Raw genomic sequence first — 14,993 nt, 5'->3', positions numbered from 1 at the left:
GACACACCCTCAAGGAGTCTTCTTCCTACTGAGGAGACGTATGTAAATAGACCACAGCCCTTAGCTACGTGAAGGAGAGAATGGTCCCTGTCCTGGTCCAGTGTTCTCTCACTCTGATTCCCCTCTGCGTATCACAGGATGCTCTCACCTGCACTGGGATGTTGTTTCATGTGTCAGGGCCCTCATTTCTATTTGATGGCAGTTTAATTCTTTCCTAGTGTGAGTACTTAAGGATAAGTGCAGGATCTTTACCTGTTGTATTGCTAAGGAAGTTTCATTTTCTTCCATAATGTCCACAAAGCATCTTCTGCCAGTTTTATTCTCTGTGGGATTGGTGTCTCCATTTTCATGGCGCTACAGCATGCTCTCTCTCTCCACTCTAAGAGCTCTTTGTTCTTTGGAGTGCTGCCCTGAGCCTGCCCATTCAGTATTCTGTTTCTGCTATCTGTTGCTGCAGTAGGATATAGCAGGTATTTTTAATTCTATTCCTTTTGTTAGAAAGAGTAATTTCCTTTTTGGGGGTGGAAATAAAGATGTCTTTATACTTAGACCACTTGAGGGCTGAAGCCCAGAGAGTTTCCTTTAAAATCATCACAAGCTCCAAATCTTGTGGGCGACTTGCCTTCATACGCAAAATCTGCTATGGAGCTATCACCAGAAATTTTGTTTTGCAGTTTCCCAGCACACTTCTTTCTCCAACTCAGGATTTCTCAACTTGAGCACTATTGACATTTGGGGCTGGAAAATTGTAGGGGGCTATCCTGTACGTTGTCAGACATTCAGAACCATCCTTGTCCTCTACCAACTAGATTCCCATAGAAACTGCCCAGTTTTGACCACTAAAAATGTCTGCAAGGCATTTTTGTCAAATACCCCTGCTGGGGGCCAAATCACTTCAGGTTGAGAACTGCTCTAAATAATGAACACGTGAAAGTAGATTGGCAAACAAGTTATAAATGTGTTGGCAGGCAAAGCAAAAACATTCGTGGTAATGACAGCAAATACTTAGCACTTAATGTGGGCCAGGTACTGCTGGAAAAGCTCTTTTCATGTAAGTAAACCAAACCCATAGACTGAGGTACCATTGTACCATTATTTATACACATCTTATAGACGAGGACACTGAGACACAGAGAGGTCATGCAGGGGCTAAGTGTCAGATCAAGAATCTGAACCTAGGGACTTCCCTGGCAGTCCAGTGGTTAAGACTTTGCCTTCCTATGAAGTGGGGTGCTGGCTCCACCCCTCATCAGGGAGCTAAGATCCCACATGCCTTGCGACCAAAAAGCCAAAACATAAAACAGAAGCAATACTGTAACAAATTCAATAAAGACTTTAAAAATGGTTCACATCAAAAAAAAAGAAAGAATCTGAACCTAGGCCTGATTGTGACCCTATAGTCAATGATCTGAACTCACTCTGCTTTTCTTTCAACAAAAATTTATTGGAATAGAGACCTACTTGGCATCATACGGAATATTATCTTTGGTACGTGCTTAGTAAATACTTTGTTAAGTGAATAAACGAGTATCTGTAGATCATCTAATATTTTAAATTAGTATTGAATAGATTCTTTAGTTAATTTAAATAAAAAAGTACTTTTCCCTGAGTACAGTCAACTATTATCTATTAGAGCAAAGCAGAGGGTCTCTTAGCATTTCTAAGCCCATTGACAGGAATCTTTTGGAAAAGATTTGTTAAGGTGACCTTTAAAATCTCTTCTGATCTGAGCATTTATTTGTGTGCTGGTGCAGTATTGCAACATTTCAGAATGAAGACTGATCAAACTGAACAAAATATTTTTTTCCTGATGAGATTAAGCAAAGCACCTGCTCTTGCCATATAATAGGGAAAGAGAGGATTCATCCTCCCTCCTAAACTAGGTATGCATTCTCATGAGGTATGATGCACTGTTAGATAGTTTGACCTAGCTTCAGGACTTATAAAATATTAAACATCTTTAACTAACAGGAAGCCACTTTAGTCGATCAATCTTCAGGCTTTCATAGTTGGCTTCGTATAATAGATGAGGGGCTGAGCTCTAATGTTTGTTACAAATGCATTACATCTGATTTATATCTAAGTGGGAAGCCCGTATTTTATATAATAAAATATAAAAACATAGTATTCTTTTATTCTTGTTAAAGATGTTTTTAAAATGTTTTTCTATAAGGCAAAAGAATGGAAGCTTCCAGAGTGTCAATTAAAATAATTTTACTAAGAGTAATAAATAAAATATAACCATAAAGTAGCAAGAAAATAATCACAATAGCTTCATCTTGCTAGTTCTCTTAAAACTCACATTGCGAATTTTCCTCAGTGAGACCATAAGTAATATAAGTATTCTCTTTTCGTTTAGATGATCTTTTAAAAATTTGAATGGCTTCATATTTTTTCCTTAATTTTGAAGGAGAAGTCAGTTATTTTAAGGACAATACTAGAAAGTATTCCAAATCTCAATTTTCATGGAAAAAGATATTCCAGATATCATGTCATTAAAGAGGAATAGTAGTACCAATATGTTTTATCTTCGTCAGTGATTTGAAGGGACGCTTTTGTTTCCTCATCTAGGGTGTTTGCTTATAGTATTAGAATTCATGATTTATTTTATTTCATTTCATTTTTACATTATATAATAATTCTAATACTAAAAATTTTTTTTAATTTTTTGGTTCTTTTAAAATTGAAGTTTAGTTGATTTACAATATTAGTTTCAGGTGTAGAACATAGTGATTCAAAGCTTTTATATATTATACTCCACTTAAAGTTATTATAAATTATTGACTATATTCCCTGTGCTGTACAATATATTCTTTTAGCTTATTTATTTTATACCTAGTACTTTGTACCTCTTAACTCCCTACCCCTGTCTTGCCCCTTCCCACTTCCCTCTTCTCACTGGTAACAGCTAGTTGGTTCTCTAGATGCATGAATCTGTTTGTTTTGTTATATTCATTCCTTTATTTTTTAGATTTCTCATATAAATGGTAACATACAGTATTTTTCTTTCTCTTTCTGACTTATTTCACTAAGCATAATACCCTCCAGCCCATCCATGTTGTTGCACATGTAAAAATTTAATTCTTTTTTATGGCTGAGTAGTATTACATTGTGTGTGTGTGTGTGTGTGTGTGTGTGTGTGTATAGACACCACATCTGTTTTATCCATTCATCTATCAATTGACACTTAGGTTGCTTCTGTATCTTGGCTATTGTAAATAATGCTGCTGTGAACACTGGGGTGTGTGTATCCGTCTGAATTTGTTTTTGTTTTCTTCAGATATATTCTCAGTAGTGGAATTCCTGGATCATATGGTAGTTCGGTTTTTAGTTTTTTGAAGAACCTCCATACAATTGTCCATAGTGGCTGCATCAATTTACATTCCCACCAACAGTGTACACTGGTTCCCTTTTCTCCACATTCTTGCCAACGTTTGTTATTTGTGGTCTTTTTGATGATAGCCATTCTAACAGGTGTGAGGGGGTTGACCTCTTTGTGGTTTTGATTTGCATTTCTCTGATGATTAGTGGTGTTGAGCATCTTTTCATGTGCTTGTTAGCCATCAGTATGTCTTCTTTGGAAAAATATCTATTCAGGTGTTCTGTTTTTTAATCAGGTTTTTTTTTTATATTGACTTTTATGAGCTGTTTTATATATTTTGAATATTAACCCCTTATTGGTCATATCATTTGCAAGTATTTTTTCCCATTAAGTACGTTGTCTTTTCGTTTTCGTCAGTGGTTTCCTTTGTTGTGCAAAAGCTTTTAAGTTTATTAGGTCACGTTTGTTTGTTTGTTTGCTTTAGTTTCCTTTGCCTTAGGAGACAGATCCAAAAAAATACTGCTACAATTCATGTCAAAGAGTGTTCTGCCTATGTTTTCATCTAGTTTATGGTTTTTGGTCTTACATTTAGGCTTTCAATCCATTTTGAGTTTATTTTTGTATATGGTGTGAAGGAATGTTCTAATTTGATTATTTCACATGTAGCTGTTCAGTTTTCCCAGCACCACTTATTGAAGAGACTTTTTCCCATCGTGTATTGTTAACTCCTTTGTCATAGCTTGATTGACCGTAAGTGCGTGGGTTTACTTCTGGGCTCTCTGTTCTGTTCCATTGATCTATGTGTCTGTTTTTGTGCCAGTACCATACTGTTTTGATTATCGTGGCTTTGTAGTATAGTCTGATTTCAAGGAGCATGATACCTCCAGCTTTGTTCTTTTTTGTCAAGATTGCTTTGGCTATTCGGGGTCATTTGTGATTCCATATAAATTTTAGGGTTATTTGTTCTAGTTCTGTGAAAAATGTCCCAGGTGTTTTGATAGGGACTGCATTGACTGTAGATTGCTTTGGGTAGCGTGGACATTTTAACAGTATTATTTTTTCCAGTCTATGAACACAGGATATCTCTCCATTTATTTGTATCACCTTCAATTTCCTTCATCAGAGTTTTATACTTTATAGAGTATAGGTCTTTCACCTCCTTGGTTAAGTTTATTCCTGGGTATTTTATTCTTTTTGATGCAATTTTAAATGGGATTGTTTTCTTGCTTTCTCTTTCTGATAGTTCATTATCAGTGTATAGAAAAGCAACAGATTTCTGTATATTAATCTTGTATCCTGCAACTCTCCTGAATTTACTGATGAGCTTTAGTAGTTTTTTGGTGGTGTGTTTAGGAGTTTCTCTGTATGTATCATGTCATCTGCAAACAGTGACACTTTTACTTCTTCCTTTCCAACTTGTATTCCTTTTATTTCTTGTCTGATTGCTATGACTAGGACTTCCAACACCATGTTGAATAAAACTGGCAAGAGAGGACATCCTTGTCTTGTTTCTCGGCTTAGGGGAAGTGCTTTTAGCTTTCAACCCCTGGTTATGATGTTAGCTGTGGGCTTATCATATATGGCCTATGTTATGTTGAGGTGTGCTTTTATTTCCTTATCTATGGTGTTTGCTTAGAGTATTAGAATTTGTGATTTCTATAATGAGTACTTAGCACACAGTAAGTGATCTGTAAGTCACCTCCCACACAGTCTTGATGCAGAGCATTACTTTGCTATATAGCAAAGTAAAATAATTTGCAGAGTACTAGATAATTTGCAGAGTACTCTAAGTAACTGTATATAAAGTAGCCGATGAATACACAGATTTCTATTGGAGTAGTAGGGTCATTCACACATGCTTTTTTTTTTAAAATGAGTCTGGATCTTTGGAAAACTCCAGAAAACAAAGCAAAATAGAATTCCTCAGAGAGTAGGAAGTGACTTTCTTAAGGTTGTTGGGAACTGTTCTCCCAATAGATGGCTGGAATCTGGGTTTCCCCACTTTACGCTCTGAAGTTGCCAGAAATAACTCCAACCACTGAGTTATTGAAGGCTTATGTTTTATGAAACTGTCTTCAAAAAATGTCATGATTGACAATTGTAGAGCTAGCAGAGAGCTAAGCCTTCATTGGTATATAAGTATTATTCAGATATATTTTACTCGAAGGTCAAAAATGATGGCTGGTCTAGACACATTTTTCCATGACCTGAATTAAAACAAGAAAATTGCTGACATGAGTAGAAAGTCAATAATCCTGATTCTAAAAGAGGACCTATTCCTTTAAAATGATATCATCAAGTAGTTTATTCTTCCATAAAAAACTGGCCCATATATCACCCCCTCTTATGGGATTAATAATACTATACAATCTATATTTAATATGTTTAAAAAGAACCTGTTACAAGATACTGAAAGGCGTAGCTATTGCATGTTGTATCAACTTTCTGAAAGTGGGAAAATAAATGACTGCTCTTTTCAGCAGGCCTCTAAGTGGTTATAGATGTTACCTTAGATTCATGGTTATGATAATAAGCTTTGTTACAGTGGAGAGGCATTGGGATTTAATCTTGCTACACACTAAGGAAGAATGAAAGATGTTCTTATGTTTTACTTGGTTGAATCCAAAAACACATGAGATCTGAGAGATGTGTAAGACTTGGAGAGAACCAAATTTAGAAGATAGAACTCACTTGTAAAAAGTCTGCATTAGTTGTTAATGATCATCTCAGAAATAGAACTATGCAGATTGGGATGGGAGGTGAATTTTAAGCCATCAACCATATTATAAATTATTGGATATATATATATATATATATATATATATTTTTTTTTTTTTTTTTCGGTACACGGGCCTCTCACTGTTGTGGCCTCTCCCGTTGCGGAGCACAGGCTCCGGACGCGCAGGCTCAGCGGCCATGGCTCACGGGCCTAGCCGCTCCGCGGCATGTGGGATCTTCCCGGGCTGGGGCACGAACCCATGTCCCCTGCATCCGCAGGTGGACTCTCAACCACTGCGCCACCAGGGAAGCCCTGGATATAACTCTTTTGATGATGGAAATAAATTAGACACTGACATATGAAATGATTACTAAAAGAGCAAAGTTTAAATCAGTGTTGCTTTGATGAAATGATCATTATGGTCCAAGTGTAAATCTATAATTTTCTCTGTTATATGTGAGGATTATGTGTGACTTACTTATTTAATAGGTAACTGGTATTGATTTTGTAGATTCAGGAAAAAGTTTTGTGAGTACCAACTGCTGGTCAAGATTGCTCCCCTTTTTTACTTTGCTTAAGACCATGGTACATTTCCTTTATGGTTCAGCCTCGAAAAGTTAGAGAAAAGTCAAAATTAGACCAGTACTATTCACAGTAAAGCACGTACTTCTAGGATAATAGATTAATGAGAACGAAAAAATTATATTCTCATTTTCAATCTCCTAAAATTAACTTAAACATTTGGACACTGGAATTTTTGGACTATATTTGCGAATTTTCTATATTTTAAAAATTGTTTCTTATTCCTTAGGATATAGCATTCTTAGATACAGGTCTTAGTGAAAGTTGGCAGGGAAAGGAAATTACGTTCAAATTCATTTTGCTTCTGATCATTTTAATAAAATTACACAGTTTGGTCATGGCAAAAACCTGACATTCAGGGGAAAAAAAATTTTGTATTTTCTTTTTATGTCAGTTGTGATGTCTCTAGTTCCAACCAGTACAGAAATTTGGGAATTAACCAATTAATTAGAAATGTTGATAATTGTGTATATGTCCCATTTAAAATAGTTACTTTAATGCAATGGTGATCTCTTGGTTCATTATATACTCTTCAGTGTGCAGAAATTTTGCTGAGAATTTGATGCAGTGTCAGTTTTTCTGAGTGTTGAATATATCTACCCAACTTGTGTTTCTTAACATAAGGTCAGAGTGCTCCCAATTGCATTTAAATAATTTCTAAGCTGCAGTTTTAAATACTTGTAAGATTTATGTTAATTCTGTTTCTCACAAATAAAACCAACAAAATTAAGTTGTATAAATAGCTTCCTTTTTCTTTTTTTCTGGAATTTTGGCATTATCATGTCTCTTTTTGATAGCTTGAGAATTAGTTATACCTTTGCCCAAAACTTTAAAAAAAATCAGTATTAGCTCTCATACACAGGACTTCAGTGAGTTTTTAATTTTTTCCCTAGTTAGAGGTGCATGTTACAGCTTGCCATTGTGGTCACTGTGGTTCATTTCATTAAGCTTCTTATTCTATATGCTTTCTTGAGACTTGGGAAACAGGATTTTTCTGAGTGATTGTACTATATTGTTCCAAATATAAGGCTACCCAGAATAGAAGGCAACCTCCAACTAGAAACAGCTCAAATATGGAGAAAGGCTGGGGGCCCAGAGCCCGGCGGGTCTTGCAGTGGTGGCAAGGGTGCCGAGGAATAGGACGATGCCTGCCCACTCTCCCGGTGAGTGAAGATGAGTCAGCTGCTGACTTGCTTGTGCATAACCAGACGGCTTCTGTTGCTAGAGGAAAAGGCATACTGGGCGGGGGGGGAAAGAAGAAGTCTGTACACATGAAAGAAAGTCACTGTGTGTCCAAATCAGGGAGGGAAGGCGGGAGTAGAGTCTATTTCACCTCCTAAATGGTCGCCTTCAGTGTTTGTTTTTTTTTTCCCTGAACGTGGGGGTGAAAGTTGAATAACCCCAAACACTGGAGGAGGAGGAAAGTACCTGCACCTTTTGTGAAAAGGAGTTTAAAGGTCAGTGGCCATGGAAATGAATTGTTAGACACCATCAGATGTCTCACGACCAGCCCAGAAAATTATTCCTTGCCCTTTCAAATTGACTGCTGACCCAAGAGGTGGTACATGCACTGTGTCATCATGTGTAGCCTGAAAATAAGCAACCCCAAAGCTGGGAGTCACATTTCCCATTTGAGTAAGGTTTTTTTCTTTTTAAATTCCCTGTCTCCTGAGCCAGCCAAGATACGATTTAAATAAACAGGCTAAATCTTATTGAAATAAACTCCAAGGGACGTTTAAAATTATTTGTTGGGCTAGTATTTCACCCAGTAGCATATTTTAAAAAATACTTCAGTGAAAAATGTATTATTCGATGGAGAATATGTATTGATGGAGCCCAGAGAAAACTCCAGGTATTGGTCTGATTCTACTAATAAGCACATAGAAATCTAAGCTTTTATTTCATAGTAACTAAATAAGATGTGATAGAATGAGGTGCTTGTTTCTGCTATAATCTAGAAAACTCTTTAGCACCTGTTAGTGTACAACTTAACCAGCATTCAGTAACCTTTGCGGCTTCACAAAAACTACATACAATATAAACCTTGACCTTTCTAGTGATTACCAGTCTATGGCTCGCAAAACAAGTTTTAAGTAGAACTTTAATCCCTGAATGATAAGTTTTTCTCCACTGGGTAGTTTCCATTGTAGCCTTCATGATGTTGATGAAACTTCTTTAATAAAAAAGTATGTTTTTCTGAACAGACAGGACTCTCCTTAAGTTTAAACAATGCTTAATTGCCCAGAGGATTTGGTTTAGGGAAGCTACTTATCATTGATTTCAGAAATACTCTTAAACCAAAATACCCTGAAAGATAGAGGTCCCGTGCCCAAGGAATAGCAAGCTAGAATTTGACATGCCTACCATTTTGCCAGGTCTGGGAAGGGAACCTTTGAAACAGAAGGGCTGGGCAGAAAAGGATTTGAAAGGGAGAACTGGAAGGGAGTGTATCCCAGAGGGGGAAGGATTGTTGCCAAGTTAGATTACCAGTCAGAGGAAACAGCACTGCAGTGGTGGAGTCTAAATGAGAGGGTCCACGTGAACTCTGTGTAACCTCAGAAGCCTTTTCCAAAGAGTTCATAAGGGTGATACCAGTCAGGAAAGAGACTAGTAGAGGATCAGGGCTTTTCAGGGAAGAAGAGCTTCCTTTATAACTCCTTCGCTTTGGAAATATTTGATCCCTACAAAGGAAGAGGATGCCCAAATTTGGTGGGGGGAGTGTGTGCCTATTATTAACCATCTTTAAACTTCAAACAGTTTCCTTTGTATTATTTGTTTTGGGTACTATTATGTCTGATTTGATCCAAATTACAAATACAGCAAAACAAATATTATAAACATTTTTTTCCCAGAGGGGGCTGGGGCTATAATAATTGTATGTTCTGTTCATCACCTCCTGTTAATTTCATTAGTTGCAACGGCAGACAGAAGCCGGAGAGGTCACCTAAATGTCAGATTCCATGGCTTCCTCTCCCTGTTGGCTAGTGACGGCGGGGGCAGGACCTGACCTGATTGTATTAGGAAAAGAACATGGCCTAAGTTGGCTTGTGAGGTGGCAAGGATAGCCTTCAAGGACATAGGAAGAAAGGACAGTGACAAGGGAAGAGAGATTTTCCAAGTTGCATATAAATAATCACCTTTGTAAAACTCAACAGGAAGAGTTAATTTCTCTACAAATAGTGTTGTTTGTGTAAAACCCATACCTGTAACCTGTGCTCAGCTTCTCCCTCCCGTCCCCAAAATGCACAACATAGAAGCTCTCCTGTAGGTGCTGGAAAATTAACGTCCCAGATCACTGTTGTTTCTTCCTTTCATGATTTCACACATGGTGCACCTTCCCTGGCTCCTTCTCCGGGGGTTAGATTCATAGGATCAAGTTAAAGGGAACAGTTATTAATCTATTATGAAAAAAATCTGTAGATTTGTTGATGGACAGAAATTAAAATCTCTCAGGCCCTAAAAACAGGTTTGGGCAATTCCCATTAGACTGTTTTTGCTAGGAGGATAGATCACTGCTGTTCTTTTTCTTTCCTGATCCATTAGTCTTTTTCCCAAGGAACCCCTAGAAAAAGTGACGTTTTTTACTTTTTCCCAGTTCCTGTATGGGTGACTGTGACTCTCACAGGTCAAATTAATAATGCCCAAGTTCTGACTTCTCGGCAGTTCAGTTGAAGAGTCATTACACTACAAATATGTAATTTGTAATGTGTTTTGTTTTTCAGTTTTTAAAAGTTCATAAAATAAGAGAATTCTTGAAGAAAATGTTGAATATGGTTAAATCTCTTTGGGAAATGTTCCACCATAGGTCTTTCCCTCAAAGAAGGGTTTTATAAGGGACACCATTTCTCGAATGCAGCAATATGCCTTTGAGAAATGGTGATGTGTCTGCATTTTCTGAGACATATGGAATATGGCATTTGTCTTGCTGAGTGAGCATGTTTAACTCAGCTGTGGAGTAACTCACAAATTCCCTACTCTTGAGTATCTTTAAGTTTCAAAAATCATTCTTGAAATGTTCTTAATGGGCATTCCTTAGGGGGCACTGCTCTCTTTGGTAAATCAGAAGTGACATCTGGAAATGCATAGAGATGGCTCTTGGTTACTTTTTTTTTTTTTTTTTTCTGCTGGTCAAGCAGCGAGTGTCTTCCAATTAACAGCATCTTTGGACAGGCTAGAGAAAATTAACAAAATGGCTAATTCTTGTTTGGCAGTGAAATTGAATATTGAATGACATCTCTGCAGTTATAAACGACCTTTGTTTTAATAACAAAGTTGTTGATTTTCTACTAAGGGTTCTTTTAGGTTGTCATCAGGGGCTGATGGGAGTAACAGTTCACCCAACTCTCCAGCTAGCTTCAGTGGACATACCACACCTTCTCAGCAGCCTGAACCCGTGGTACACTCTCTTAAGGTAACCAACTGTGTACAGCCATTTATCCAGTACTTCAGTTGTGTTGTGGCTTGTTCGCTATAGTCTGGTAATCCTCACGGTCTCGTTTTAACCATAGATACTTTATTTTTTGAGCCCTTATGGTGTAACTTTTTTTTTATCTTCAGTTTTAAAGTATGATTTTAATTTTTTTAAACTAATAGTGGGTTTGAATACTTATGGTTGAATTGAATCTCTAGTTTTATCATTTTGTTTTGAGTAATGTGATTCATATCTATCTGCATCGAAGTTGAAGTCTGATGTGCATGTATATTCATATGTGTAAAATACTGTTACAGGTATCTTCTGTGCAATGTTTGTAGCATGGATGTCTTCAAATATAGGAAGTTAATAGTTGGCCAAAATAAGGAAAGATACCATATTTTTCTTTCTTTTTGCAACTGAAGTACTGAAAGTTTTCAAATAAACAAAAACCTACTCTGTTCACCATTAAATAGAAATTAAGTCTTCAAACTCTAGTTAATGCTTTAATGCTTCTTTATAGAGTATTAGAAAATAGATATATGGTCTTATTCATGAAGATATTTTATTTTTTGCTTATACTTCAGCTTCAGCAATGACTTAAAAAAAGCTTTGGCTGAAATTTATCATTTATTTTTCTTTACCAGTAATGAGCTTTCCAATAAGTAAAATTAATAATAAGCAGTGTAAATATTTACCTCTCTGAGAAGAAACGGCAGGCAATAAAAATCTTAAAAACTGAGACAGCAGTTCCTTGAAGTTTCATCAGTTCCAAAGTATAAAACACTGTCCTCCAAATTACCTATAATTCCTAACATGTAGCCTTGATCAAACCTTTCTGAGCCATAAAGTAAGTAGAGTGCTTCAGTCCTGCTTTTGCCACATGGGTTTCAACGACTTTTCTAAAATTGTTTTGGTTTCAGAATGACTTATCAAACAGCCTGATGATGCACTCTTGTGAAGGGGTCCACACTTTCCTTGGCAGGCAGAAAGCAAAGAAGTAGATGAGAACTGCAGAATATTTACTTGAGGATGACTGTTTTAGCAGTCGCTTTAGCTCCCTTGTTACATTTTGCTGGAACTTAGATGAAATGAGTTTGCTTCTCTCAAGCACATACTGATTGGGCACCGCCCTGTGTCTGGGCTGCTGGTTTATCAACTGGCTTGCTCTCTGCGACAGCATGTGGATACTGTTTAGTACGAACAGCATGCTAAGGAAGCTGTTGCTTTAGCGTAAATCAGGCACTAGCGATCTGAAAAGCATTTCCGAAATGGGAAAATGAAGGAGTGGCTTCAATCCTGTAGTATTAGTATCTGCACATACTCCAAAGGCAACACGCTGCCCTGCTTTCCAAACTGTCTGAAACCTGTTTCAGCCTATTGCCTTATTCAATGGCAAGTGCAGTTGGAATCAGATCAGTGCAGTGGGTCACATTGCCACCATTCCCAAATTTCTCAAGGCAGCTGTGTTAGTATGGCCTAAAAGGAAGGGGAGGGCAAGGAAGAGCTATTCAATTTTCTCTGAATTCATTCTCTAATTTTCATCTAAAATTTTATCTCAAGAGGAAGATACTATGTTATAATCAGAACACGTTAAGTGTCCTCACTTGGCCAATGGGTAATGCCAAGCAACTGAAGCATCTTGATTGGGTAACTGGAAGCTCTTGAATATAGAATACGTTCGCTTCCACGAGTTGAAACAGAAATATGTGCAAACATAGCCTCTGGGAAATGCATCTTCAGAACATCTCAGTGTAAAAAAAGAAATGTAGCCACTCAACGTTTTGTTTTTAAAAGCTACCACTGTAGAGCTGATTTATATCATAAGATTGTTCTGTTCTGAAAGGAATAGTCAGGACAATGGCTCCTTTTCTCATTTTCTGATAAGTTTTTAAAAATGTCTGGGCTTTAATAAACTCCATGGTCATAGCTGTGGGGAAAGTGTTGTTGTAAGCCAGTGTGAGGAGTTAGCCCACTTGTGATAACACCACGTTTTTCTTGCTTTAAAATTCCTAACTATTAACTAGAGCTTCACTTCAATGAGTAGAAATTAACTGAATTTAAGTACACTTCTCTGAGGTACATTATAAATCGAATTTGTAGGCAAATGAGCTTGTTCCAGGGGTTCTTTAAGTTTTCTGTGAATATTCACTGAGCATCATCAGTGATTTGCTCTAAGTATAAAAAAAATGTGAAATGACTCTAATATGAGTTGAGTACCAGGGTGAGGCTTTCATTTACCACTGTCATATCCTTCTTTAAAGAAGTAGTACCTACATAGTAATAATGGCCAGAAGTTTTGAGTTAACGAGAAAGTAGTTTGTGAGATTATTTATTACAGATTTGAACTCGGGTAAATATCGTTGTAGTCTCAGTATCCATGAACTCAACATGAAGGTCCCACTTCGGGCCTGAGTTATTTATTTTGGTCCACCTGTTTGTTCATTGGTGCAAATTCTCAGGTGACATCTTTAGGTGTGGCTATCAGCACTGACCATGATAACAGCAGAACCAGGGAGTTTAGCAGTGTTACAGTTCAGTGTGGATTCTACAGGAGCTTTTAGAAAAAGCTTTTTTTTTTTTTTTGCTACATCAGTGATTTGATTTATAAGCTGATGTAGAGAAAACTAAACAGCACTCAAAGCGAAAGTTTTGCCCTCTTTTTTACTACAGAAAGTATTGACATGAAAATTTTAAAGACATTTTGAATAGAATTTTATTCTCAATCCATTTAGTGATAATTTAGAGAAGTAGAACCTAAAATTGTTTAAAAGCATCTCATTCCCAGATGAAAAAATGAAAAATATTTAGTGTTGCTCAAATATTTTCACAACTGGGGAGCCATTGCCTCTCTTTGCTTCTGTCAGAGAGCTGTGGCCTAGTCCTTTCCTAGGCACCAGAAACATGTCTAGGAAAGAACTGTGAGGTCACTAGTGTTAATGTTAACAAAAAGTTCTTATGCTACATATTTCTGGGTTCTGACCAGTTTCAGCTGTGACTATTACCTTTTTTAGTCATTTTTTTCTTTAGGCCTTGTCTACATATCATTTGGACTGTTGAGCAATATAATTAATTACATGCCAGTCTTTACAATGGAGCAAGAATTATTGACTGTCTCCAAATGGTTGACAATCAAGTTTATCTTAATGACCAAAGTAACTAAATGCATCTAATTGTTAATGAATTCAATTGACTATTAGTGATGCAATAGATGGCTCTTAATGGCCATTTGAAAATCAAGTAGGATTCAGATAGCTTTCAGAACAATCAACTCTTTTAAAAGATTTTGCCATGTGCTAATCCACTCTGATATGCAGACATGGAGAAAACTAAAGGTTTTTACAAAGTGGAGCTCCTTGATTTTTATTCATAACTAACAAGTTTTTTTCCATGTGAAATTTGCTTTTCTTTTTCAACAAATCCAGGTCTTGGATGTTCAGGAAACTATAGATCGTCAACAGGGTAAAGAGTATGAACATGACCTTAGTGAGACAGAAAAAGCTATAGTCAGAGAAATGTGCAATGTAAGTTTAATGTGCTTTATTGTGTATTCTATGTCGAAAACCTCATCATAGTTTAGTTATTGCTTCGTGAATACATTCTTTTTAAAATGCTGGCCAAATGCCTTTATATTTTTATGTGAAAGTAAAACCAACCTTCCCTTGATTTTCTTTAGTAAATTTTATTGCAGTTTTATTAACACAGTAATCATGTTGTAAAATATTCAGGTAAGCAAGAATCAGCCAATTCTGTGTTACAGAATGAATTGTGAAAGTTTTTGAATAAATTTTCTAAAATGTTACTAGTTTTGATAAAATAAGCTTCCATTTCATAATTTTCCTTAATTATGTTTAAAAACCTGTGATAAAGAAAACACAAGCTTCTTCAGATTATTTGTAACTAGGGGGAAAAAAAATCACTATCTTAATAGGTAATATTTGCTTAGTTCTTCATGCATA

General features: G+C 36.5%; 1 protein-coding gene across 3 annotated transcripts in view; it reads left to right on the top strand.

Moving 5' to 3' along the window:
- Nucleotides 1-14,993, top strand: part of CCDC85A (coiled-coil domain containing 85A) — a 204,331-nt gene that overhangs the window by 176,756 nt on the left and 12,582 nt on the right. The window contains exons 4-6 of one of the 3 annotated variants that reach the window (XM_029232006.1): nt 7,652-7,786; nt 10,915-11,034; nt 14,460-14,558. The exons of the other annotated variants lie outside the window; for them this stretch is intronic. Coding sequence (XP_029087839.1) covers nt 7,652-7,786; nt 10,915-11,034; nt 14,460-14,558 — 354 coding nt within the window. The remainder of the gene's footprint in view (nt 1-7,651; nt 7,787-10,914; nt 11,035-14,459; nt 14,559-14,993) is intronic. 3 annotated transcript variants of the gene reach the window in all.

Source organism: Monodon monoceros, unplaced genomic scaffold (assembly GCF_005190385.1).
Source record: "Monodon monoceros isolate NGI ecotype Baffin Bay Population unplaced genomic scaffold, NGI_Narwhal_1 Super_Scaffold_19, whole genome shotgun sequence".
NCBI lineage: Eukaryota > Metazoa > Chordata > Mammalia > Artiodactyla > Monodontidae > Monodon > Monodon monoceros.
Note: the sequence above shows the minus strand (reverse complement) of the source record. Positions and strands in the feature narration are given on the sequence as shown.